Source organism: Sardina pilchardus, chromosome 2, assembly GCF_963854185.1.
Source record: "Sardina pilchardus chromosome 2, fSarPil1.1, whole genome shotgun sequence".
NCBI lineage: Eukaryota > Metazoa > Chordata > Actinopteri > Clupeiformes > Clupeidae > Sardina > Sardina pilchardus.
The window spans coordinates 2,768,156-2,795,799 of record NC_084995.1 but is presented as its reverse complement, the minus strand read 5'-3'; the positions used below and the strand labels follow the sequence as shown (position 1 = coordinate 2,795,799).

Genomic DNA, 27,644 nt, shown 5'->3' with positions numbered 1-27,644 from the left:
CCTGCTGTACGTGTTTGTGAAGGAAAGGAAAACTATAAGCTGTAAGGATTTTTGTTTTCCATCATTGTTCTTTTTATTTCTTTTCTTTTCCCTGTCTATTTTGATAAAGATATATGTAAATCAGACTCACAAAAGGTTCATAGGCTGTATGGGAAAGTATTTTTTGAAAGAATTATATTTTGCTGGAAAACAATATATTAGTACTTTGTCTAAAAAGATACAACAAAAGTCTATGAGATTTTTTTTGTAAAGTGATAATGTTTATGCATGCTTTTTGACCAGATGTTTACAGTGTATTTAAGAAGGGAAATCCGTGCCTTTTTACTCTCACATGAAAGGTTACCATTTTACAGTATCTGTTGTAAATAAATGAGTCCCAGTGTCGCGTTGTGATGGAGATTTCTACTTTTGATCCATCTGTGGTTGGAACACTAGTCCCATGTGTTTGTATGTCTGGCCTGTTCTCCTGCTATGTTGTGCTTTTAGAGCAAAACCTGTGAGAGAATGAATGAGAGAACTCACAGAGTGAAAGAAAGAGAGAGAGCGAGAGAGAGAGAGAGAGAGCGAGAAATGAATGTACTTAACATGGAGAGAGAGAAACACTTTATAACATGAATGTTAGATTCACAAAGTGTTTTGTCTCCTTTTTGTTTGTTTAAAAAATAATGTGAATTTTAAAGGATTTTTTCTTAGTAATATGGTTTTGTACATTGTTTTGTTTTTTTCTTTTCTTTAAGTGTCAACACAACCTAAGTCCAATAGGAAATCATTGAAAGCTAATTCCTATTCTATTGCATAGATCCTGCCCACTGGGTGCACATGGATAGGTAGCTGAGCTTTATTTCAGGTAGCTGAGCTTTATTTCATTGACTAATCCCTTGATGAACAGTTTTATTTATTTAACACAGCAAATCTCACCCAGGACACATCCACAGGCCTTAGGACAGGAACAGGGTGGACTAATGCTTGGCTTCTCTTACACTGCGACGTACAGTACACAGGGCATTGGACAGAGTCCCAAACAGAACAGAAGACATAGAGTACGAGCAGAGGCTGGTCATTTGAAGTGTAGCAGACGGTGCAGTGATTACCATTCTACTCAGTGCACACTGTACAGCGCCACAACTACCAGTCATGCAGTATTTCAGCAGGAACTCGCATGAATCCCAAGCTGATCCCGGATCAGCAAATCAAGTGAAGAAAGTACCCGAATCTCTCAATGTGCGTACAGATAGATCCCTCAGAACCAGAGAGCACTGTACTGTTAAAGATGGTTGCTTTGATGTCTCAATAAGTTGATTCCCGTAGGAGCAAACTTGTTTGAGTATTTGTAAAAGGCAGGTCTGTCAGAATGACTGCAGAAGCTCATGCTTGTGTACATTGTTTAACCAGCTATTCCACTGTATCGCTCCTCTATACTGCTGTGGTATAGCAACACTATGCATTTGTATAACGCGACTACCGCAGAGACGGGGCTTCTGCAGAGCTACAAGGTAAAGCCAGACTTCAGTAGGTAGCTTCTCAATCAGTATTTTGCTACTGAAATGAGCTCTGCTCTTCTTCACGGGCAGGAGTCTTTTTTTCCAACAGCCCCTAATGTGTCTTTCTGGTTTGTGTTGTTGTTTTTACCATCATACCTGTTGAAACTGATCTTGTGTAAAGCAACAAAGCCATATCTCCTAGTGTGACGCAAGATGCATTTCCTGTCTCCTCACAAAATAACAGCTATGAAAATCAGAAATGTTTTTAATCCAATGCTTTGTACAATACTTGTCAGCAACTATCAACAAAGATCATCAATATTCTTGTTCATGACTTTAAGGCAAAATTCGCAACTAGTTCCTCCAAACTGTATATCTTGATGCAGATATTGCCATAACTGTGTTTGCAAAAATATCAAGGGATTCCAATAAACCCCCTAACTCACACATGGTGATGTGTGCCTTTATTGTGATTGTGATGCTCTTATGCAAAGACACCGTCCGAGTGAATCATGACCACAGCACACACTGACCATACAGGGACATGGAGGAGGAGAGGGAGGAGCAGTAAACAACCCACATTCAACAAAATGATCCAGCAAAAATTATTCATGATGAGGTTTTTTAAAATAAATAAATAACTATGAAACTATGAAAAATGAAAAAGAGTAAATGTTAGTAAGGATGAAAGAGAAAGGACAGAATGAAGGTGACAAAGAGGGGAAAGCGACTCCATTAACCTCATTAAGAGGTTGCATTTGAAAAGCAGCCCAGCTGCCAGACTGTAAGTGCAGACAGTATTACTTTTGCTCTTTTGCGCAAATCCACAGCCCGCTCCAAATCTTCTCTCAGACTGCCAGACAAATACAATCTATTGGATCAGGCAGATTTCAGGGCCAGGCCGGCACACATGGCTGCCTCGCGCCCCACTTTCCCTCCCAGCGCAGCCTGTTGGATTTCTCATCTCTCTGGTTTGTTTTTCTCTTAGTCTCACTCGGTCTCCAAGCCTTCCCTCTCTCTGCCTGGCTCCTGTAGCCGCGGCTCAGTCACTTTTTAATCTTTCGACTACTTCCCGTTCCTCTGGTGCATTCATCCTCAACATGAACAGTAATGCCATTTGCTTCAGGTTCCAATCATATGCACATGCTCACACTCCGCCAGGCTTCCAGATAAAACAGAATCTCTTTAGGATAAGAGAGTCTCTATCACAGAGGATGTCCACAAGTGCAGGAACCAGAGGGAGGTAGAAGAGAGAGAGAGAGAGAGAGAATTTAGTAAGCATGAGAAAGGGGAGGGTGCAAGACAGAAGAGATCATCCATCAACACTAACCTGGTCTCTAAGGGGAAGTTAAAGTGTGTGAGATGGGGGTTGGGGCAGCAGCCGAGAGAGTAAACCCATCTCATTAGATCTAGCTCATTTGATTATGTAAGCAACTGATGCCCCGACGCCCAGCCTATTTTTGGCTTCCCCCCCTCCTCCCGCGTCGCGCCCAATCCCAGGCTCCATTAGTTACTGTCTGTCTGACTGCACGGTCATAATCATTATGTAACCTGGGTAAGAGCCTCAGACAGCCGTCTGGATGGGCTTTATACCCTAATTACACAAAGGCAGTCCAAGTATTTCCATGTCACATCAGTGACCGCCATGTAAAAGATCTGAAGAGTGGGAGGGTCAGAGCCAAGGCTATACTGTAGGTGTTTGGCCGCAGCACAAAGGTCCAGAATGATCCACTACAGGACCAGGAGTGACCAGAGCCCGGGTCATGTACAACAGCAGCTGTGTGTACAGTACATCATGTAAAAGTGTGTACATCATATTTTGGTGAACAGTGCTCCCGGAGAGGTCTACAGTGTGTGCAAAATAAATGTGTTGAGTTTCAAGCATAATATACAGGGACAGGACACAGGGCTGAGGCTTTCTAGCAGAGCCAACAGAACTCCCACTGCATGAGATGCATTTGCTATGCCACATGTGACACTCAAACAAAGAATGCCTGGAAAAATATTTCACACAAATCCATTACTACTTTTTTCAAAGCAACATGTCTTTTAGTACCTAATGCATACTTACTTAATGAGAATCACATAACCTTGCTAAACCAGTTGGAGTGTAGGCAGGAGATTTTGAAATGCACAACATTTAGACCAGTTGGTGTAGGTTCAAAAAAATAATTCTAGACTGAATAATAAAATATTTTATTCACTTAACATTGATCAACAGGATAACCAATAATACAAAAGTGAAATGCATGCCAAGACCTTTACAAACGTCATCAATCACTGTCTTAAATTAGCAAGCAAACATTCCCTCATGAAGAGCACAGAAAAAGAAAGCTTTCAGGGAAATGAAACCATCTCAACAAAAGAGCACGAGAATAAGAGTGGGAGTGTGGGCTTGGAGTGCGGACTGTGGCTAGAATCACTGATCCCAACAGCTCCGGGCCTGCAGTGGCCCTCGCCACACGACTGCTTCTGGAGGTCGTTTGGAACACAACATAGACACATAAGACTTGGGATTATGCAATGGTGCATTCAGATGTGATAGATCTGTGTCACTATAGAATAATATTTATTTGTCTTTCATGTTTTATCAATAAAGATCATTTCATTTATATACAAGTTACAACAATTCTGAAATACTTGCTCTGCCCAAATCATTGGACGGCGTCAAATACGGAAGGACACTGACGAGGTGGAGGCAACGGAACTGTGACGTCTGAACTGAAATCCAGTATCTTAAATTAAAATGGTACTCAAACAATATAAAAAGTCAACTGAAAATCGGATAAAAACAAAATAAAATATCAGTATCCTTTTCTTTAAAACTCAGAGTAAAAGGCATAAACCAATGAACTGCATGCATTGTGTCAGTAAAACAATAAAGAGCTGTCATGTGGGACTTCCTAAAGCGCATTATGAAAGAAACATCAGCTAATTATGCGGGCAGTCATTGGGCGCGTTGCATAACAGGAGCCCAGAATGTCTGTGGGCAGCTCCAAACTGCACAGTTTAGGCTCTGTGTCACGTCTGGGGATGCGAGCCCATCCGTGCGCCGTCTTCACCTCTCCTCCGGTGACGTCAGCGGCCACACATGCTGTCTCTTCCTCACTCTCCTCAAGTCAAGCTGTGGCCCACACAAATGCACTCGTTTTTGTCTTTTCATCAAGAGCAGACAGATGGATTAAAAAAAAAAGAGATGGAGCGAGAGAACATTTCCACCATGACCATGGATACCATGTATAAGAGGGGTGTCTGGAGTGCGTATGTGTGTGTGTGTGTGTGTGTGTGTGTGTGTGTGTGTGTGCGTGAAAAGGAGAGCATGCATGTGTGTGTGTGTGTGTGTGAGAGAGAGTGTGTGTGCTACAGCATCTCCACATAGTTTTCAGGGATGAGGCCCTTCTTCCCCTCCAGCACTCCCTCTAGCCAGCCGGGCTCCCTGGACAGGGTCACTGCAGAGAGAGCAGAGCAGGGGCCGCACGTTACCACCACAGCACTCACAAGCCACACGCCACACGGCCACAGCAACACAACAGCAAACCAACAAGGTTGATAGCAATTTAGAAACAATCTTCCCGCAACACCAAAAACCGGTGTGGTCTTGACTGGTTCAAGGTGTTTTTCATTGACATAAGGTACAGCATGAGGTAGAGGAGACCAGGGATGACATACAGTGGGGGGGCTAAGTATTTGACCCCATGCCAAAGTTGACTAAAAAGAGCAATATAAAATCATCTTTTGACAATTGATCCTAATGCCTTCATTTAAAAAAAAATGAGTAAAAATCAAACCGCTAAGGACACCAATTTTCTTTGTGATTGTCAGCCTTCAGTTAGCCTACAGTATAAGCCTGTTTGATGCTCATTGAGCTCAATGCAAATCAAACAGGCTAATAGGCTAACTGAAAAAAACACCATGCCAATCTCTAGCTATGGTGAAGGGTATGTGATGATGTGGGGCTATTATAATTCCAAAGGCCAAGGGAATTTTATCAGGATGCATAGTATCCTGGATCCATGAAATAGCTGGCCTTATAATTAAATTTATAATTTATAATTAATAAAAACATATAAAAAAAATCCTCCTGCTCCTATGAGAATTGAACATAGGGGTGAAAAACTTATGCCCCTGTATTTAAGGAAGAACATTTATTTATTTATAAATCCTTAGTGGTTTGATTTTTACTCAGTTTTTGAATTAAGGCATTAAGATCAATTGTTAAAAAATGATTTTATATTCCTCTTTTCAGTCAACTATAGCATGGCCCCCACTGTAGTTGCTACAGTATAAACATCATTTTTGACGACACAATACAAGAACGTTTTTTAATAGATTCTACATTTTGATTTGTATTTGATACTGTTGCAGTTAGAATTATGTAAGACATATCTTTAAAAAGTGTTAAAACCCTCCAATAAAATGTTGAAAGTATTTGCAAACGTGTGCACCACTTTATTGCACTGCGGTGCTTATTACACATAGACCCAAAGGCAAATGACACACCAATGCGTGCGCACTGTCCACTCCTCACTCTCACAGGAAGCACATTTCAACTGGCCCTCATCCTAGCCTGGTAATGGAGCGAGGGACTCCTGGCATTTGACAGCAACTCCTGAGGTGTGGTAGACTGGGTAGACCCAGTCCGACCTGCCCGCCATTTGATTTGGCCCGGCAGCTCAGGCTGGAAACCTCCACATTTTTCTATCTTGCTTTCTTTAAAGGTGTGGACCAATCACAAACTGGCTTATCCACCTGGTGCACCCAGATTGTTGGTCTGATTGGTTGAAGAACTATTCAAATGCATAGTCATTTGAAATATGCCTGTTGATCACGCCTCTTGTGCAGTTGAAAATACAGAGCAGACTCCCCAGACAAATGTTCAATCTTAAAAGACTGAGCTTGGTGTGGTGATAGCCAGGCTAGAGGCTTGTGATACTGATGCAGAGGCTTGAATCAGAGTCATATATAATAAGCAAATGGGGGCACTACTATGTGTAGATCGGATGCCATCATAAGGCTGAGTAGCAAAAAAAAAAAAGTATTTCATTATATACCAGAAAATATTCAGGGAACAGCAAGTGCTTTTTAATGGCTTCCAATCAGTCTCTTAGCGACCGCACATGGCCATAGCTTTTAATGACCCATTTTTGACAGCCATGTCCCAGTATGGAAACGGTATGGGCTGCTACTGCCTAAGCAGAACGACTCGAGTTAAGAGTGAAGATAACTGCATCTTCATTAGTTCACAGTGTGCAGTGACCAGGCAAGGCTGACCTGCACTGTCCGAGTGTGGAAGAGCCCCTGACCCGTGTCCAGTGAGCACCTGTAGAGGCCTGGCTGCTGTGGCTGCTGTGGCTGCTGTGGGAATAGGGACGGAGATAAGGGAACAGAAACTCTAACTCTGGATTGCCCGCAGGTCTCATTTCCTCTCGCTCTGATTCCAACTCGGCCCTGTCACTCTGAGATTGATCTGGGGATTGTGTGTGTGTGTGTGTGTGTGTGTGTGTGTGTGTGTGTGTGTGTGTGTGTGAGCGTGTGTGTGAGCGTGTGTGTGAGCGTGTGTGTGTATGTATGTGTGTGTGTGTGTGTGTGAGACTGCGCCCATGTAAGACTGTGTGTGCCTGTGTGTGTGTGTGTACTGTATGTGTAAGACTGTGTGTGTGTGTGTAACTGCGCATGTGCACATGTGAGACTGCCCGCGAATGTATACGTGTAAGACTGTGTTGTGTGTGTGTGTGTGGAGGGTGGTGAGGGCTTCCTCTCCTCTCTCTCCTCCTCCATCCCACCACTTCCATCTGTGATAAAACAGCAGCGCTCCTCTCCGATTGTCTCCCGGTCCCTGTGGAGTCCAATAAGCCAGCGTGCTGTCCACTCCCCTCCGCTCATGTCCTACACTCCGCTAGGCTGCGCTGTGTGCTGTGCTGGGCTGAGCAGGCAGAGTGATAACGGAGGGCTAACACTCACCGTTGTGGAAGATTGCGCCGGCCTGGAAGGAGAGCTCCGAGTCATGCTCCGCCTCACAGGGGTAGACGGCCTTGGCCTTCCGCTGGCTGACACTGAGGAATGGAGGCAATCAGTGAGGGGAGAGACTCTGCCTTACAGCCCAGCTTTCAATCAACAACACACACATGCTTCACACCGGGGCTCTCTGTGTGCGCATTGGGTTTGCATGCAACAACTGCAGCCTACGAGAGGTATTGCTGGGTAATCAATGTGTTCAATCTACAAAAAAGTCTCACCCCCTTCCCAGACACAAACACACACATCCCCTCCACCACCACCACCACCACCATCTATGTGAGTGTGCATGGGCATATTTGCTGTGAATGTTGAAATTGTATTCAGAGGCTGTGTGACTGTTTAGTCTCCACAAGAACCTGTTGACATCAGCATCCAGAAACCTGGAGCCGACCCTGGTCTCTCCACCTACAGTAGCATAACATCCACTACACATTCGATGACCAAGCCATCAGACTGGAGCATGGGCGTCCCTCTCAGAGGAGGTCACTGTGCTCTAGGGAGAAAGTGAATGGAGGAGCTGATCATCTACATGTCCTAGTTTACATTCACTAAATAGCTCAATGGCAAAGCGAGATCAATGAGAGTCTCAATGTCAGAGCCTGGCCTTACTGTACGCTTCATAGCTCTTGCCACAAGTGATGATTTAGAGTGGGGACTATTAAGAACAAATAGCTTGTCTTTCGTTACCTGGCTGACTGATAAATATTTCATGTGTTTCCTGGGAGCAACAACACTGTGTTGGAGCCGGAGAGCCCAAACACCTCCACTCCACACAAACACAGACAGCTCGGTGCCATGGATGCCAAGGCAGACAATATTTACATACAACAAAACAGCAGGGGAGTGATGGATAAAATAAGCCAGAGTTTTTGGCTGCATCCTCAGCTTCTGAGCAAACTGGGGATTGTGCGATTGCTCAAGAAGGGAACATTTCATCTCACCCAACACAGAAAATATGGAATGTGTAGACCCGGAGTTGGGTTTATATTAGCCACCCTCTGCTGCTATTCAGTGCTATGGTTCTAATGTGCTGTGTTCAGCATCCCAGTAGTCCAGTTGTGAGAATGTAATCATTAATTCATGCATTTCAAACAATGATAAATGCATTCTGCAACAAGACGCTGAATTAGGCTGTTCAGAAGCACATGAGCACACTGAATCAGACAGAAAGCAGAATGCACAGCGATGCCAGAGTGGGGTTGAGTAGCCAGGCCTTGGAGTCTCTTCAACCAAATACCATACTCTTCCATGTGTACATGTTATCTACATTCGCTTTGGTCAAAAGTGTCTGCTAAGAACCATAAACAAACATTAACATATTTGGAGGAAATTGTTTGGCACTGTTTGGTAACTTTTTTTTTTTTTTATGGGAACTTTGTACAAAGACTAAAAACAACACTTTGGAAAGATTGATAATCAAGTATATTAGGAATGCACAGTGTCTTCAAGACCCAAGCTTAAAGTCCAATATACAGCCTGTATACAGCATAGAAAGTCATGCAGTAACCCTTGGAACCCCTTATCGGCCTTATATTCTCCACTGTGTTGGCTAACAGCTATGCTCCTGTGCTGTGCTGTGTTGGCTATGCTCCTGTGCTGTGCTGTGCTGTGTTGACTATGCTTCTGTGCTGTGCTGTGTTGGCTATGCTCCTGTGCTGTGCTGTGTTGACTATGCTCCTGTGCTGTGCTGTGCTGTGTTGGCTATGCTCCTGTGCTGTGCTGTGCTGTGCTGTGTTGGCTATGCTCCTGTGCTGTGCTGTGCTGTGCTGTGCTGTGTTGACTATGCTCCTGTGCTGTGCTGTGTTGGCTATGCTCCTGTGCTGTGCTGTGTTGGCTATGCTCCTGTGCTGTGCTGTGCTGTGCTGTGTTGACTATGCTCCTGTGCTGTGCTGTGTTGGCTATGCTCCTGTGCGGTGCTGTGTTGTGTTGTGTTGACTATGCTCCTGTGCTGTGCTGTGTTGGCTATGCTCCTGTGCTGTGCTGTGCTGTGTTGGCTATGCTCCTGTGCTGTGCTGTGTTGGCTATGCTCCTGTGCTGTGCTGTGTTGACTATGCTTCTGTGCTGTGCTGTGTTGGCTATGCTCCTGTTCTGTGCTGTGTTGGCTATGCTCCTGTGCTGTGCTGTGCTGTGTTGACTATGCTCTTGTGCTGTGCTGTGTTGGCTATGCTCCTGTGCTGTGCTGTGTTGGCTATGCTCCTGTGCTGTGCTGTGTTGACTATGCTTCTGTGCTGTGCTGTGTTGGCTATGCTCCTGTGCTGTGCTGTGTTGGCTATGCTCCTGTGCTGTGCTGTGCTGTGTTGGCTATGCTCCTGTGCTGTGCTGTGCTGTGTTGGCTATGCTCCTGTGCTGTGCTGTGCTGTGCTGTGCTGTGCTGTGCTGGCTATGCTCCTGTGTTGTGCTGTGCTGTGCTGGCTATGCTCCTGTACTGTGCTGTGCTGTGTTGGCTATGCTCCTGTGCTGTGCTGTGCTGTGCTGTGCTGTGCTGTGCTGTGCTGTGCTGGCTATGCTCCTGTGTTGTGCTGTGCTGTGCTGGCTATGCTCCTGTGCTGTGCTGGCTATGCTCCTGTGCTGTCCTCCCCCTGACTGGAGGCACTGGGATGTGGGGCACTGGTGGAGCTCTGCCCACATGGTACAGGGCGGGACGGGTCGCCACTCACCTCTCCTCGGCCGGCTCGCCGTCCATCACTCCTCTCGGGGCTCTGCTGGGGGTGGCCTGTGGCGTTGCTGGGGTAGCCGACGCCGAGTTCATCCACGTCGCCCTGGCAAGGTTCAGCCTACACACAAAACACAACCCTCACAAGGCTGACCACATGAGCGCACACCTCCTCCAGTCCGCAGCAGAGGTAGCCGGGAACAGACCCACACACATGCTGCACACACTCATACAGTACTCCCACGGTGGTAGTAGTCACTTTAGTTTAATACATATCAGCATCTACAGCCAGATCACGACAAAAAAGGTGTCATTGAAACAAACCCCTAAAACAAAGTTTAAACATAAAGTTTGATATAGATTAAACAATTTAAACACAATTCCTTAAATCCATAATTGAAGTTGTGGCTCTGTATCAAAAACATTTTCCAGAGTACCTTGAGAATAAAATAGCTGTGTTATGGTACTCGGAGCGTAACAACTAAGTGAAATTAGGCATTGACTGTAGACAGCAGTTACAGACACAGTGTGTTCCAATGCATTTGAAACAAGGCTGTGGCAGACAAAGTCAAAGGATGAGCAGGTTTAGGTCTACATGATATAAGCAGAAAGGAACAGGCAAGAGGAGGTGTGTGAAAGTGAAAGCATTAGGGGGGATGTGTGTGATAATGTGCATGTGCTGTAGCAGTACTCTTAGCGTGACAGCCATGCGAGCACAGCTAGTGGCTCTGGACAGTGCTAGCAGCCTCGCCTCCAGACCGCTACTGTGTGCTTCCCACCTCTGGCTCACGCTCTCCCTGCCTTCAGTCTCTTGGTCTCTTGTTCTCCCATGCCCTCACTGCAGCTACAAACCCCCACACCACCGCACACTACACTAAACGCAGCCAAGACAATCATTTAACAGTCCCTTGTAGCACACATCATTATACGTTTTATGCCCGAGATAGACAGGAACCTAAAAGCTGAGAGTTCTAAGATAGACACGATTATTGTAGAAATGGGCATTGCATTAACAAAATCTTGCCCATAAAGTTTCATTTCAACCCTTGGTTTTACACCACTCAGGAGTGCTGAGGCATATTTAATGTGAAATCCCATTCAGCTTCACTTCATCTTCATTTCTGCCCTCTGTCTGCCTCCCTGTCCCTGCAGCTCGCTCTCTCTCTCTCTCTCTCTCTCTCTCTCTCTCTCTCTCTCTCTCTCTCTCTCTCTCTCTCTCTCTCTCTCTCTCTCTCTCTCTCTCTCTCTCTCTCTCTCTCTCTCTCTCTCTCTCTCTCTCTCTCTCTCTCTCTCTCTCTCTCTCTCTCTCTCTCTCTCTCTCTTTATGTCTCCCTCTTTCTCTTTCTCCCTCTCCCTCTCTCTCCCTCCCTCTTTTCTGATCATCTGCACAGTTCAAATAACAGCTCCAACCTGAAACTGTTGTAGACCAGACCGAGATGATTTCCGGTGAGATTCTTCGATAGGAAAGTGAACGTAATAAAGAACAAATGTCAAGAATAGAAGGCTTTAACTACCACGGCTCAGGTAATGGGCTCAGACAGAATTGGGCATGAAACTACGGTGTTTAAATCTGCTGTGCTTCCTACTAAAATATTGCAAATACATACAGTACATGTACAACCAACCTTACACGAAGAAGACAGGAACAGAAAGAAAAGATAGAGGAGTGTGAAAGAGCCCAGGGGGGTGAGAGAGGCTTAGTTAAGCTAGGGAGGAGAGACTGAGGGAGAAACAGAAAATCAAAGAGACAGCAAGGCACACAAATATGGAAGGACTGAGTTAGAGAGAGAGGGGGAGGCAGCAAGAGAGAGAGAGAGAGAGAGAGAGAGAGAGACTAAAGAAACAGGACAGAGGAAAAAGACAAGATGGAGAGGAAGAGAGAGAGGAAAAGACAGATAAAGAGGGAGAGAAGGAGATAGGGAGAGAGAGAGAAAGAGAGAGGGAGACAGACAAAAGAAACAGGACAGAGGAAAGAGAGGAGATAGAGAGGAAGAGCAAGAGGAAGAGACAGAGCGGGAGAGGGAGAGAGAGAGTCGGCGTCAGACGGCTGGGACAGTAGATGAGTGTGGGTGATTAATGGTGCTGCAGTCGGTGAGCAGCAGCAGCAGTCTCCAGCTCACTGCAGTGCAGCACAGACTCACATTAACCCTCTGACACAGGCCTGCTGCCAACTCTCTCTCTCTCACACACACACACACACACACACACACACACACACACACACTTTTATCCATCTCGCTCACATATGGAGACTTACTTTCACCCCCCCCCCCCCCCCCCCACACACACACACACACATACATATCGCACAGACGGAGTGACAGATATTAAGCAAACAGAGAAGCAAATGTAAAATTGGCCAATATAAAGTTCTTTTTTTTCCAAAATGTACACAACTAATATGATTTATAATCATTCAATTTATTTTCCGAATACAGAAAAGAAAGAATTTTACCACACATATTACCCTAGCAAGTAAGCGAAAAATAGTCTATAGTAGTAGTATAATAGTATCTAATAGTCAGTAGAAATAGTTCCGTTGACTGAACCAGATTACAAGCCATTCAATAGGATTCAATAAAATAGCTATCCAATGGATTTCACATTTCTGACTTCTAAAGCGTATGTGGTGCACACAAATACTCGCGGCCAAAGGTGGAATATATTGCATGTATATCCTCTTAGTACAGTAGGTGGGTTTGCATGGACACTTTTACTCTGATTAATTCACTAGAATTGGAATGATGACTAAATTGGATTAAAAATGACACTTTTCAAATTTAAACAGTTTGATCAGAATAAAACTATTGAGCCGATCAGAATTTGAATCAGAATGAATGAAAGGGGCGGTGCACTCCTCTCTAATTCCGATCTTAAACAGTTCTGTATAGGTTGTCTGCAGTAGGTGGTTTTGCTTCCATTCAACATCGGAGAGTTCAGAGAGTGCAGCTCTCTCCCACCAGCCCTGCTGCAGACCCCCATCCATTGGTCTCTGGTCTTGGGAGGAGGCAAAGGCATTAGGTCTACCAACAAAAAGTTCAGTGACTTTCACTGTCCACTCCACCACATTACCCCCAGCAGAACCAATACGTTGCGATCATTTTTCTTGATTTACAGCAATTGGAATTCCAATTGGAATTGGAATACGGAATTGATTAATCGAAATTACAAAAATTGTCCATGTAAACAGAGTTTCCATTATGGGCATTCAGGATAAAACATAGGAGGCGGGAACTTGTCCAGGAACCTGCTCTCACTCATTTATAGTTTTACTTATGTGCAGAGACCTAAACATTCTTACTACCTAATTCATCCTCCTCAGAGGCAAAAAATAAAAAAAACAATTGCATTAGCTAAGCCTATTTTACGCGAAAAACCTTTAAATAGAGTGAAATGAAGTCAATAGAGACCATATGTTGCAGTACAGTATGTAGGTTTCATTTGTAATTATTATCACCTACTTGACAAATTAATATGCCATCAAAATTCTGACCAGAAAAAGCCTATGTTTAGCAGACATTTGTCCATCCAGTGTTGGTTACCTACAAGCTAACAGCCTAACCTGTAATGAATTTAGCTGTAACTGATGTCTTTCTAGCTGGGTTTAAAAAATATGTGCTTGTCGCCTTCCTCACACCTCATTCTCACCCTGAGGTAGGGACTTCATTCAGCCACGTACAGTAGAAGTTCCCGAACGTTGCGTTACGGGGCGGTTTGTCTAAAGGAAATGGCCCAGGCCCTGTAAAACTAAGTTCCAGTTCCGGTAATGGAAACGTCCTACTGTGAAGATAGACACAAGAGACAAGACCTTGTCCACGTGGAAAACTGGACCCATGGCTGAGACATGGTTTACATAATCATTGGCAGAGATGTCTAACATGTAAACAAACTGCAGAACCTACTTTTCATAAACCTTAAAGACATTGGCATTGTGTTGTTAAAGAGGACCACAGCATAATCTGATCACCAAAAGAAAAGCTGGAGAATCCAGAAGCAGACACAAATTCCCGGATGATGCACCCTACAAGAGGAGAATGCTTAAACCTTACATGGACACATGCTTGGACAAGCATCGACTCAAATCATTTTAAAACTATGGTGATGAGGAATGACTTGACCGATAAATCACAATAATAATAATAATAATAATAATAATAACAATAATAATTTCCATGGCATTCAAGTCCTACCACATATGTGCTTCAAGACTTTAGACTTAGCTTTTTAAGAACATTCTTAAAAAGCATATTTTACAACCCTCAAATTATATATACAGTATTGTATTGGAAACTACTGAGGTTGAAACCCACTCTGACGCACACCACTGAGCACCCCAACAAGTAGCGTTAGCATGCCAGTCAGACTCATTAACTACTGTAGCATCAGGTGGTGCTGGGATGTTTTATTGGAGCTGGCCATGGCAGCCGGAGACGCAGGCACATCATTGCGAGCGCTGGGAGAGATTGAGACGGACCGCTGGCGGCCGACACCTGCTGACACACAGCACGGAGGGCCTCCCCTAAAGGACAGCCGCCCCAGCAAGGGTAAACAAGATAAACATGGCGCCATGGCGACAGCGTTTACACGGCCAACTGCACAGCCACCTGTCCTGCCTGCAAATGAGAAGTCAGATTTATAGTGCCGCATGGCCACAGTGCCGTCTCTTCTGCGCCAGAGTGAGGAGACACGGGGAGGATGGCGCTTACATAACGCTAGCTGGCTGGAGGAGTCAAGCCCCTAGATATATTGTTAAGGAACTGCCATGACTGGCTGCTGTCCAAAAAGATTTGTTTTTCCAAAGGTAAAGTTTCGGTACTTCCATTTTTTTCCCCTCCAAAACTTTTCAACATCTCTTGCATGACAGTGAGCTAGAGACAGTGTGTGTGATTGAGAGAGAGCCAGACAGATAGGGAGAAAGAGAAAGAGACAGGCCGACAGACAGAGAGAGAGAGAGAGAGAGAGAGAGAGAGAGAGAGAGAGAGAGAGAGAGAGAGAGAGAGAGACAGGCCGACAGACAGACAGAGAGAGAGAGAGGAGAATAAGTTCATTTCAAGGTGCCTCTGCAGTATGACAGCACAAGGACCAATTTCTACTGCACCATCAGCATTCAGCACAAGCCCTGCAGCTAGAAGTCACTCTCAAGGGCTGGGCAGAGATGGAAGACCACCAGACAGACGGGCAGGACAGACAGACACTGCAGACAGACAGACAGACAGAATAACATATAGCATGAGAGAGTAATGAGAGAGTGAGGGAGAAAGAGTAAAAGATGCAAGTACAGTGTTGTGTGGTGGGAAGTCTTGGAAGGGGAATTCCATAGGTAGATTAAATCCAGTTTCTGTTTCCTGAAGGCAGTTGCCCTTGAATTGGCAGATGATAATGAACTACGAATGGCAACTATTTGCTTCAGATAAAAAAAGACATGAAGAGTGTTTGCATGAACTCATGGACCGGACATACTACAAAATGAGTTTGAGCATGGCCTCTGGAGTAGGAGCATCCATCCCCAAAAGCAGTGCGTAGTCTCTTACCCTGGGCTGTCTGGGCTGGGGGTGCCCTGGCTTGTGTCGTGGGGGTTCTTGGCCTTCTGTGGGGGGGTCCCGGGGCCGGAGGCCGTGGAGGAGTGGGAGTCGTCCGACTCGTTGCTGGCTAGAGATGCTTCATCAGGAGCAGGAGAGCCACTCTCGTTCCCCACAGACACTGAACACACAGACAGCACACACTCAGGATCCACATGGCCGCAGCAGAGCACCACAGGGCTGGGGCTACTCTACCCAGCACACTCTCTCTGCCCTCTTCTATTGGGCACGGCTTTCATCTGGCACTGCCACCGAAATACAACAAATCCCTCTCAAACTGAAATGAAGACGTACAGTCTTTTGACTTTCATCCATGGAAATGAAGCGTCCTAGCCAATCTGTATGGTTGCAATAGAGTTATTTAATGGTTAATGTGTTGATTTGTCCACAGGCCCCTGGGGCTTCAGAGCTCCCTCCCAGAGGACACTAAACACAACGATGTGCTAATGAATACAGCATGACACTGAGGGAAGCGGAGGAAATGACTAAGAGCTTTCCTGACTCTCTCTCTCTCTCTCTGTGTGTGTGTGTGTGTGTGTGTGTGTGTGTGTGTGTGTGTGTCTGTGTGCATGTGTAAGTAAATGTTACACTTTTTCCCTATCCATCTTGGCTGCAGATGAGTCAGTAAGAGGTGATTAAACTGTGTTGTTGTGCGTGTGTTCTTACATGGATTCGATATGCTTTAGGAGGCAGTGCTATTGTTTAAATCCTCTTTGATGCAGACCCCAATCACTCTTTTTTGTCTGTTATTAAATGAATTGTAATGTAAATCCAGTAGAAGGATATTTACCCCCACTGTTGATTAAATTCTCTATCTCCCTCAGTGCAGTGTGTGTGTGTGTGTGTGTGTGTGTGTGTGTGTGTGTGTTGTACACAGTGGCTCCAGGACTAGATATTTCACTTGCGCCCCCAGAGGTCCATTCAACTGGTGGCCTTATAAATGGCTCATAATATTTTATTGTATGGCTCATCAGGATGCTCCAATGAGTTGAAAACACATCCCAAAGTCCAGAGTGCCAGGAGGTCTCCAGAATGTCCACTCAGAGCAGGAGTGCTGAACTCGGCAAGTAATGCTTTGATACAGGACAGGTCCATCCTGTTGTGATCTATTTTCAAGAGTGATCACTGTGCTATGCATTATCTTCTACATCAATACACTGTTTAACATCATAACTCCACAGAATTCCTCTGAATTTAAATGATTTCTGAGTGACAATTATTTCATCTGTTCACAATAATTTGGGACATAAGGGTCTCCTGTTTGGTCAGCTAACATCAGCATTGCAAAGATTCATCATTTATGCCAAAAAAGCAGTGTACACTGTGCAGCAATGCTACCCTGCGCTGTACACCACTGAGTTGATACAAATCTTACAGACACCAAGCTCTGACAACTAAGATATAGAGGCTTATGTCCAAACCTCACAGCACCGTAGGTGTGTGTGTGTGTGTGTGTGTGTGTGTGTCCAAGGTTTTTTTTTTTTTTTTTTGGGGGGGGGGGGGGGGGGGGGTATTTTTTATAGGAAAAGGGATTTCATCAAATGTTTATGGCATTTTGTCAAAAGCTACATCGTTAGCTATATTGTTATATCATGCTAACATTCTGACACTGTTCCATCTAATTTTCTAGTTCTCACACAAACATACCTTAGAAAGATGTATTTCCATCATTCAGTGCATCTAAAATAAGCTCACAATACAAGGTCAACTTTAAGGGTCTTTAGCTTGTCTTTGGCCTGATACCACGGTAATCTTTAAGATCCAATGGACATTGTGACAAAATGATGCTTCACTCTTGATGTATCCTGTGTAGGTGCCCGATATGACTGGGAGAGAGGATGTTCGTTCATGTTCAAGAAACAGAACATATCCAACTGCCCTCTGTTTATAAGGTGCATTTCAGTTGACAAAATACCAATATATTTTTAAAGGCTATATAGAATATTCTAATGCTCTTATATTTCTTGGTATACCACCAGTGATTGACCAGTCAGAAATAAATACTTGGATTAGTTAAACCAAAGTTAATCAGTTGGAAATAAATATTTTACTCTTCATGATGTCATCAGATACTTGTTTCAGGGGACTGGGGTGCTAGTTTGGAAACAGCGGATGAAATGACTGAGGATGCAAATCCATTAACGGTCTGTAAGGTCTGTAAATCGCCAGCATGAGGGTGATGGTGGAGGCCACCTGGACTCAACTTTGAGGAGTCATTCAGTCCACTGTTCAGACAACGGTGAGGCTGGACTAAACCTGGGTGATAAATGTGTGTGTGAGGAGCGTGATGCTGCTGTTCTCATCTAAATGTGTGTGAGAAGGGTGATGCTCTTGTTGGATTCCCTCGGCTGCGGTTGAGCTGCACAGTGACAAACAGAAAGCTTCTACGTGGTAAAGGAATGACTTGGGTAGTGCTTTACCTGTGTGCATGTCGAGCACCTGAGGGTTGTACACAGCCAGGGGTCTGTTCTGGCGGCCCAGCTTCTTGGACTGGCGTGTGGGGGCGGAGAAGGCCGTTGTAGAGGGCAAGCAGTCGCTGGGGATATCACCGAAAATCTGGACACACAAGTCATCTGTGTGAGCGCTAACAGTGTCCACAACAGTGTCCTGTTAGTGTGAGGATACTTTGGCTTGACCATGATGCTATGATTTCCCAGCAAGACCAATGTCCTTTGTCCACCAATGTCCAAGTGTCCACCAAAGACCAATGTCCATGTGTCTACCAATGGTCAACAGGGAGAGGGACACTTGGTCAGTGGCGGAGAATGGGAGGCTGACAGCAGAGATGAAATACGATATTGCTGGGAAACATCTTTTTTTACTCCTTTTGTTCTCCCTTGTTTTTTCCCTATGACACTCTCCTGCGGATTCCTTCTTCCTGTTTAATTTCCCTCCATTTCATTGTCCCACACCCACTCTCTTTCCCTCTTTCTCCACCCCTAACAATGATTCTCTCTACACTTTTCCCCTCCTTTCTCTTCTCCTAGTTCTTCTTCCCTGTCTCTTTCTCGGTCTTCAGCACAGATGGATCAGAATGTAGAGAGCTGTCTGCTCACAGCATCTGGGGCTATCGACAGCCTGGAGAGTCAGACAAGAAGCTAATATCTGTCTGAGTGTGTGAGAGAGCGAGTGAAAAAGCTAGTGTGTGTGTGTGTGTGTGTGTGTGTGTGTGTGTGTGTGTGTGTGTGTGTGTGTCAGAGAGAGTAGGAGTTGTGTGTGTGTGTGTGTGTGTGTGTGTGCGTACGTGAGTGTGAGAGAGAGAGAGAGAAAGAGAGAGCGGGAGAGAGAGAGAGAAAGAGAGAGAGAGAGAGAGAAAGAAAGAGAAAGAGAGAAAGGAAGAACGAAAGAAAGAAAGAAATAGAGAGAGAGAAAGAAAGAGTGAGAGAGTTCAACAGAGCAACAGAAAGACTTTGAGAGTTGGACCGACAGAGCAGGAGACTGCCAAGTCATTGCTCTGAATCTCAGACTGCATCTCTCCACAGTCCCACTGTAGTGTAACGGCACAGAATATTAAATCTCCTCTACTCCCCTCTGCCTCTGCACTCCACACACAAGCTCCCAGCTCCCACAGCCCTGTGTTTGTTTGGAGAGGTATGGATGAGATGCTGTACACAGGCCAGCTTTTATTTATTCATCTAAATTAAAATTGATATAGAGCAGAGAACTGTACTCAAATGTGAGCTATGATGCATCCACAGTCTAGACATTGTTATAAAAAGAGATTTGTAAACAGACTTACCTACTTTCCCATTCAATTAGAGTGCTTTTGTTTTAGGAATATCAGAATTAACACTGAGCGCTTTGTGTAATGCAGTGAAGAGGTAGTATCTGCCTTATGAAATGTAGACAGAACAGGTGGCAGATTAGGAGTTAATCTCACTCATCCATTCTTTTGGTGACATTTAGAGCAGATTAAACTCATTTGTGAAATTAAAATAAAAGACCAAACTTATACCCAGTTCAACCATTTACACCAAGGGTTGACCAGAGTTCAATCCATATTACCTAAAGAATACAAAAGTATAGAGTCCCTAAGGCTCATTATATGGTGATGATTTTTTGGGAGGTTCCCTTGCAATAATTTGACTTTTTCTATCAACCGCAGTGTGTATGCGAGGGAATGCAAAAATGTATTCTTAGAATTTAAACAGGTCAGTGCTAGTCTTAAAATATGCAGTAAGATCCATGATTTAAGTGCTGTTACAATCATGATGCACAGTTCCTGAATTACTGTGACAGTTGTAACCGTTTTACCATAGTTTTAAATCCCACTCCCACCACAGCCTGTGTGTTTATCGTCTGTCTGCGTTGATCTAATGTGAAAGGCCACAGACAATAACCCATGTTGACTGGCTTAGTGAGAATTCACTTAACATTGGCTGAACCAAATAACCCTGATCTGACCCTTAGCATCAGTTTGAAAGAAGTATAAGACAGCGGACTGTCCTTTGGGTATGTGACCTAGTGAGAACACACAGAGCTCCCCCTACTGGACACTAGCTTCTACATCATTAAACCACAATAAAACCAGACAGAAGAGTCTGTCCATCCACTGACAGTCTTAAAATCAAGCACTAGTTTTGGATTCTTATACAAAAGCCCACAGAGGCAGATACCTTTACCTTTTCATGCTGCTCAATGAGGATCTCCACCACAATGTTCTGGAACTTGAGGTCCATGATGGCAGCCACAGTTTCTTCCTGCGGGCGCATAAGAGTAGGGCCGAAGACCACGCCCAGATTGGCCACAGTCATCAGGTTCTGCTTACTATGGGCTGCCACTCTGGAAACCCAAACACACACACAGACAGTGTCAGACACAAGCCATCAGGTATCGGCAAGTTTCAGATGAGTGGAGCAGACCAGAGTCTAACAAGCACAGGCACGACACCAACGCTTCCTGGCACAGAGCAACGTACGGAGGACAAAACCAATGGACTCCGTCTCCAGTACCTGTCTCTGCTCTTGACCACTGACCTCTACAGAGTCCTCTTTGAGTGCTTTGATATGAGCTCTTAGAGAGTGGACCTGATGTGGGTCATTAAAAGACAAATTAGCTTAACTTTGGCCAAATCTGAGAGCACTGCCAAGAGTGATGGGGCAGACAAGCGGTCCTGAGGACACAGGGGGCATGGCAACATTTCATCTTTTATCATTGTGAAATATGGCTGATGTAAGTGGTCAACTCCCTGGCACAGACCTCTTATTGCTGACCTTTCTAACCATTTGATGAATTACTGTGGGCATATTCTTGGACAATCAAACAAGGATGCTTTGTTTTCATTCTGATACAAAGCACACAAGAGATTGTGTTGCACTCTCTCAAATGTTTACAACACAGTAGAACCCCTGCATTTGCTTGTAATCGGTAAATCACAATATCAGCTAATTGTAGACCGTCAAGACCCAAAAATATTAATAATAATAATTAATAATAATATAATATATATAATAATATATATATTAAAAAAACTGCATGGATTTTTAAATTCTGTGCTTCTCTGAGCAGATTCTATACAATCACGTTAACAATCAGATGTTTCAACACATCTAATTTCTCATGTATCTTACATCTTATCTTATCTTATGTCTATCCTTAATTTTTCCATCTTCGTTACAAGATATTTTTCATTGCTCCCATTGTGCTTTGAAGGTTATGCAAAAACATTTGTAAAAAAAAAACAAAACAAAAAAAACCCCAGAGACAAACATTCACAAAACTCTTTTTTTAAAGGTATATTGCTGTAATTGTTATTAGTGTTGATGTTATGTGTAAATTATAAATCTAACTTTATCAAAGGTATACAATTTGTATCCATGTTAGGTCTTGGAACACACCTGCAGATACTGTGCTGACCAAATATAGGCCAATAGAAATTCTTACAAAAATTCATTTAGAATAAAAAAGCTCATCATTTGTCAAAAGAGGTTTACTGCTGAGCTCCTAGAGCAGAAGTCCCTCTTGAGAAGGGCGAGTGCTGCTTTGGAAAGCAGGACACCTGAGAGCTGGGAAAGTCTTTGTTGTGTTTGTGGTGTTTCACGGATATGCAGATCTCCTGTAACTGGGATATCTCTTTAAAAGTGGCTCTGATCTTATTACTCTCAGCAGAAATCCGCTAAATGGTTCAGACGAAGGATTTGAAGACACAGTTCTCTCTGACTGCAGCAATGAATCACCTCTCCAAACCTATTTCAGATAGCAGAGCACCCTGCTCTCCTCTACTGCCTTTTTGTCACTCGCTCCACAGACCAGAATCAGAGCCAAGCCCTGAAAGAATAAGTGGGGGTACATTTAATGTCGGATAACCCTCATTTTATTCTAAATCTGGGCCTAAATTCACACAAAATTCTCCTTTAACGTTTCTACAAACTGCAGCAGCCAAAGTTTCAGAATGCCAGAGGGGAAGAGATTAAGTGCTTATCTCCAATTTGCTCCTGTTTAAAATAAAAGGTGAAAAAGCAGACCAGGGTAAACCCTTGTAATGTTAACTAACATTATTTGGAAAAGGCTTATCCCATCTAATCTCGCGGAGAAGAGGAAGGTTGCGTAACTCTGAGCTCTAATCCCTGGAAGGAGGAGAAAGGCTGCAGTCTGGCCACTGGGTTTCGTTAAGAGAGAGACAGGGATGGAGAGACAGGGAGATGTGAATTGAGAGATGATGGACAGATTCAGGGGCAGACAGACAGACGGAGGAAACTGAGCTTCCTGCTCTCGCTCTCGCTCTCTCTCTCTCCCTCTCTTCCCCACGGATGTCTGTCGCTGAGGGGGCGTGCTGTTGCTGGGCGACAAGGGGTAGCCTTCAGAAAAGTCTGCTCTGTGTGTGTGAGCAAGATAGAGAGAGAGAATGTGTGTAGGAGAGGGAGAGAGAGAGAGAGAGAGAGAGAGAGAGAGAGAGAGAGAGAGAGAAGGAAAAAGTGAGAGAAAATGTGAAAGAGGGGGAATGCAGCAGAATATAGTAGAGAGAGGGGCTTGCGAAATTTTGCTTCTCAGAAAGCTCAGGAATAAGAGAGCTCAACAAAGGACCAAAGGAAGATGGTTTCTTTTCTATTCTAAACAATGAAAGGAGAGCTACAAAATTAACCATCCCAAAATAAAAAGGCCAGACAACAATACAAAATAGCCTGGAAAAAGGATACAAAGGAGAAATAGGCAACAGTGCTACAAAGGCCTTCGTTAATCCATTTACGCTGCCACAGAACTAACTTTAAATGAATCAGCTGACTGCATGCCTTATCCAAAATGGGGCAAAAACAGTCAAAGGATTCAGTCTATAAAGCAGGGGTCTGCAAGAGAGAGTTCAAGGGTCCATACAAGCCTGCTACCAAGACTGCGCTGAAATCATGAGGGCAAAATCATAGATCTCAGGGAAACTCTAGCCTAACTGTTAAAGAACGGTAAAATGGGAGTCAAAAGTTATCACAATCAAAACCATTTACAGCAGGAAGACCCACCCAAAACAAACATGAAATGACCTTCAATTTAGTCAAAAGCTTATCACCGCACCTCATTTCTGTCCTAACAAATAAAGAAGTCAGATAAACATCTAGATTAAAAGGTGGTGACATGGTTTACATCTACCATCAAATGTGAACAAATAGGGTGTAGATGCTAAGGAGAACCAGCAAATATGTTAGTACTTGTGTGAAAGAAACATCTATAAATAATCAACAGCCGACACTGACCATATACATTGTATACAATACCACAGATTCAAAGGAATTCTCAGGGATTCAAACATATGTGAAGCGGTAAAAAAGATGAAACATTGCATGGAAAAGTACAAACAGCCACATTTCAGTGTCATGCTCCACTGGGAGACCATTTTGAAAAATGTTGAGATGGTTAATGTGAGACTGCTGTTGTCAGACCCAATCAGAGGCAGAAAGGTCTTACAGTAGCTGAATGTGGATGGGAAAAGTATTACAGAAGGCAAACTTCTGCCGTCCTCAAAACAAGGCCAAAAAGGTGAGCAGTTTGTGTCTCTGAGCAAATAACCTTAGTTGTGAACCATAATAAATAAAAGCATCTGACATTTGCAAAGTAAAAAGTGCTGTGTACCATCACTTTCTCTGTCCACAAGATATAATCAGACATCCAACATCGTTTCTCACGCTGCCAAGTTTTGTCTTCCAAATGGTGTGTAACCTCCACAAGGACAATAGCTCACTGGGGCATCCAAAATGGCCTCTAACAAGCCAGACACATTATCTACTGGCAGGCTTCATCTGAAGCTCAATCCAACAGCAGATAAATAACTTTCAAGTTGAAATTCTAACATGGGCGTTTAAAAGATGACCACACCTCCACTGGCAGAGGCTAAAGGATCATAAGCATACAGTCTAAGAACAACATGGAGCTCTCTATTCAGCGAGTGCATGCCTTCCCTACCGCATACATAGTCCAGTCCATGTTCATTTTGTCCACTTATGGTAAACAATAAGTTCACTTATGTGGAATGGATCATTCTGGTACATAACGTTAGCTTTAGGCTTTAGAAACACTTTGGTTCTAGTTCGTGCCTTATGTCTTTCATCAAATGTTGTGGATGCAAATGGCACCCATTTCATAGAATGACTCGTTTCTTAATAAATAAAATAAAAACAGAAACAAAGAGGCCTAAAATGAATTGTCAGATACAAATATATTAATAGTTCATTATCCTACCATTTATCTAATGCTCTTGAGCCAATCCATGACAGCAGGCCATATTGTTTGCTGTGTCTGGACTTTATTTATTGTATTGTTTGCCCTGCCTCGTCATTGCTGTATACTTTCTGTTGTTGTTTTTAGTGTACCTTTTACTTTTGTGAGCCCATCTGCAATAGAGATGCAAGATATCAATAGGACTCACCTGGCAAAATAAAGGATCAAATAAAATATATAAATGACGCTCATGTCATGCATGAGGTTGACTATAAATGACTTTTTTTGTATACACTCTCTCTTCAAAAGACAGGAATGACAAGAATCCAAATGCGAGGTCTCCCCAGATCAGATTTATTTAAAACCAAAAGACAAAGCCAGAAAATCTATAACCTTAAAATAAAAGAGACCAAAACAATAGGCTATGTGAGCATGAGAATAAAACAAAAGGGAGAAAATAAATATACAGGAAAAAATAAACAAGAGAGAGTGCAACCAGGGCATACTTGTACACTTTGAAGTTTTTCCCACTCAGACAGCTCCACTTGTCCTGTCCATCACATGTGCAGATTAAACAGGGACCATAGAGAGTGAGGAGCATGGCTCCCGTCTGTGACCTTGTACCGTCACCATCACGGACTGCGCTCGGACTGCCTGGCCCTTTGGTCAAATGGCTGTTGCCCTTGAAACCCAGATTTGAGACTGAAATGGACAGAAGCATTCTCCCTCCCTATGAATGACTAACTTGGAGGAGAAGAAGCGAGGAGGAAGAGCAGTGGAGGGCCGACCAGACACAGAATGTTTCAAGTGCTACTCACGTGGCCAGGTGCTTCATGAGTAGTCCCAGGACCAGCCTGTTCCTCTCGGGCAGCTTGTGCACCAGACAGTGGATGGCCTGCAGACGAGCGTCTGGGCTGCGCGACTCTGTAGAGAGGCACAAGCACACACACACACACACACACACACACACACACACACGCACGCACATGACTCCAGAGCAGTGACACACTGCAGCCCTGAGCCTAAGTAGCCAACGCTGGAGATCCGGACACACAAACGTGATCATGGACTAGATCATGACTACAGTATGTACTGAATGTGTTCTCGGTAGAGTTCATCTGGTTATGGGCTGATAACCACAGGTAGGCCTAACGCTCTGGGACTTATATGAAAGTGAAACAGTGCACATGCACAACATAATGCCCAAGCACCACTTAGAGTAAACTTAAATAAAACGCTGAACTCAAACGAATCAACAAGGTCTCAAATTGAGACTGAATCATGGATATTGCCCTCCTTAGTGCCACCCATCACAGACTGTCAGACTCCTAGAAAAGTCTTCTCCAGCAGCCCAGGCCACGGTGTTTAAAGCTCATTAGCTGGTTGCCATCAGCTACCCCCACCTGCTTGCCTCTGCTTTTGGCCGCCCACTCAAAGCAGCAGAGTTCCAGCAGGAGTGACAGCAGCTGGAACCCACCCAAAGACTGCTTATAGCTGCCGACATGCCCAGCCAAATATTAATTGCAAATCCACTTTTTCCATCTTTCATCATAACAGCGCTGCATGCTGCTGATACACATACGCAGGCTTCAGTCCAACTGCCATTAAAGCTCTCCATAGCTCCAGTGGCTTAGAGATATGGCTGGGAGTCATTTCTGCTAGTCTAAGGAAATAAACATCACTATTCTGAGGAGCAATTGGCCATTGTTCTAACACTAGACAAATATTTCAGAATCTCAGACTCAAGCTCTTCAAATGTATCCACATATAGTACCGGTAACATTATTTTATACAGGCATTATTGGCTATCTTTAAATATGCACACTATGTGCTGATGACAACATTAATTATCATTATAAGATATAATTTGACACAAAAGAAAATATATTCAATGACAACTAACAACTCTTTTCATAATTGATTATTTGGTCAACAAAATATTGAACATTTTATTGGTCTTTCCGTAAGCCCAACATTACGTCCTCAAATGTCTTCTTTTGTCTACACGCCAAAGACATTCAATTTAGCGTTATAGAGCACAAAGCAATCCAGAAGAAAAAAAAAAGATTACCAAAGTAGATGACGAGATGATTGCTGCAGCCCTAAAATATATAAATCCCTACAATTCCCAATACTAAACTGAATTTATTATGCATTTCTAAGATCAGATGTAGGTGAAAACCTGGAGAAATATGGTGCTCATTAACATGTAGTAAGATCAGGGGATGTTCAATTTCATTAGCAATTAATACCAAACCTTTTGAATGTTACCACTTGGGCACACTAGATCACACAAGACTGGGCCAAAGCACAAGCAATATACATCACTTACTGGCAGGTATGATGAACTCTTTATATAAGCCATACGTCATCAGAGGTTCAGGTAAACTCCTAGACCACATGAGAGAGAGAGAGAGGTTGGAAGTGGGAGGAAGAGAGTGACAGACATTACGATTATTAACTAGGTCATCATAATGCATTCAATTTGTAATCCCGTTTATCCAAGGAAAGGGTTACAATTAAGCTTGGAAAGCTAAAAGAAGCCTAAAAAACATTATTAAACAGACAAACATGCTGCCAAATACAGACAGTGTGATTGAGGATTCTAGGTAACTGGTGAGAATTTCCCCTAACATTACTGTCTGTGATTCTAATCCCCTCTACCGGTACATGTTTACAAAATTCAGCCCCTCACAGTCCTCTGGTGTTTCTACACAAACACTGGAGTTTGGTGCACACTTGTGGCTGGGCAAAAGGGGTAAAAAGCATAGGGGCTCAGAGCAGACCACTGACCAGCCCAGCCAATCCACAAAGGGTTTCAGGAGTGTGGAAGGGAGAGGTGTCATTTGATTGGCTGTTGTTCTCAAACATAAACCTTTTGGACAACTGAAAAGGCACTTCTCTGATTTTTCTCCACACCTGCCCTGACATACAGCAATTTGTATATATTTGCCATGCTTTTGCTATTCCTTTGTGTCAAGACTCTGAGCGAGGAGAATGTGGCTGTGTGAGAACTCTTGCTGTAAGTAGGCCATCACAGTATATACAGCCATTACTTTAAGGACTTATGGTCTCCCCTGGGTAAAGGAGAAAAGGGAACAAATATTCAATCCCATGACCTCTTGGTCATCAAGATGAAAGAGCTTCCTGCAGAGGTCATGCAGTAAAGTGGCCAAACACAACACATGTGGCGCTGCCCTCAGTGACCGCTCCCCAGCCCAGAGCCAGCTGAGTGATTCTGCTCCAAGTCTCAGGCAGTCTAGAACCCCC

At 43.9% G+C, this 27,644-nt stretch overlaps 1 protein-coding gene across 2 annotated transcripts in view; it reads right to left on the bottom strand.

Annotated features, from left to right (window-relative positions):
• Nucleotides 1–3,661: 3,661 nt before the first annotated feature.
• arhgap10 (Rho GTPase activating protein 10) overlaps nucleotides 3,662–27,644 on the bottom strand; it is a 51,987-nt gene continuing 28,004 nt past the window's right edge. The window contains exons 16-23 of one of the 2 annotated variants that reach the window (XM_062516479.1): nucleotides 26,707–26,765; nucleotides 25,193–25,298; nucleotides 20,354–20,513; nucleotides 18,152–18,287; nucleotides 15,684–15,852; nucleotides 10,157–10,273; nucleotides 7,443–7,534; nucleotides 3,662–4,930 (exon numbers count right to left, since the gene is read on the bottom strand). In XM_062516479.1, the coding sequence (XP_062372463.1) occupies nucleotides 4,842–4,930; nucleotides 7,443–7,534; nucleotides 10,157–10,273; nucleotides 15,684–15,852; nucleotides 18,152–18,287; nucleotides 20,354–20,513; nucleotides 25,193–25,298; nucleotides 26,707–26,765 (928 nt within the window). In that variant the 3' untranslated portion in view covers nucleotides 3,662–4,841. The remainder of the gene's footprint in view (nucleotides 4,931–7,442; nucleotides 7,535–10,156; nucleotides 10,274–15,683; nucleotides 15,853–18,151; nucleotides 18,288–20,353; nucleotides 20,514–25,192; nucleotides 25,299–26,706; nucleotides 26,766–27,644) is intronic. The other variant, XM_062516487.1, reaches the window with a different exon arrangement.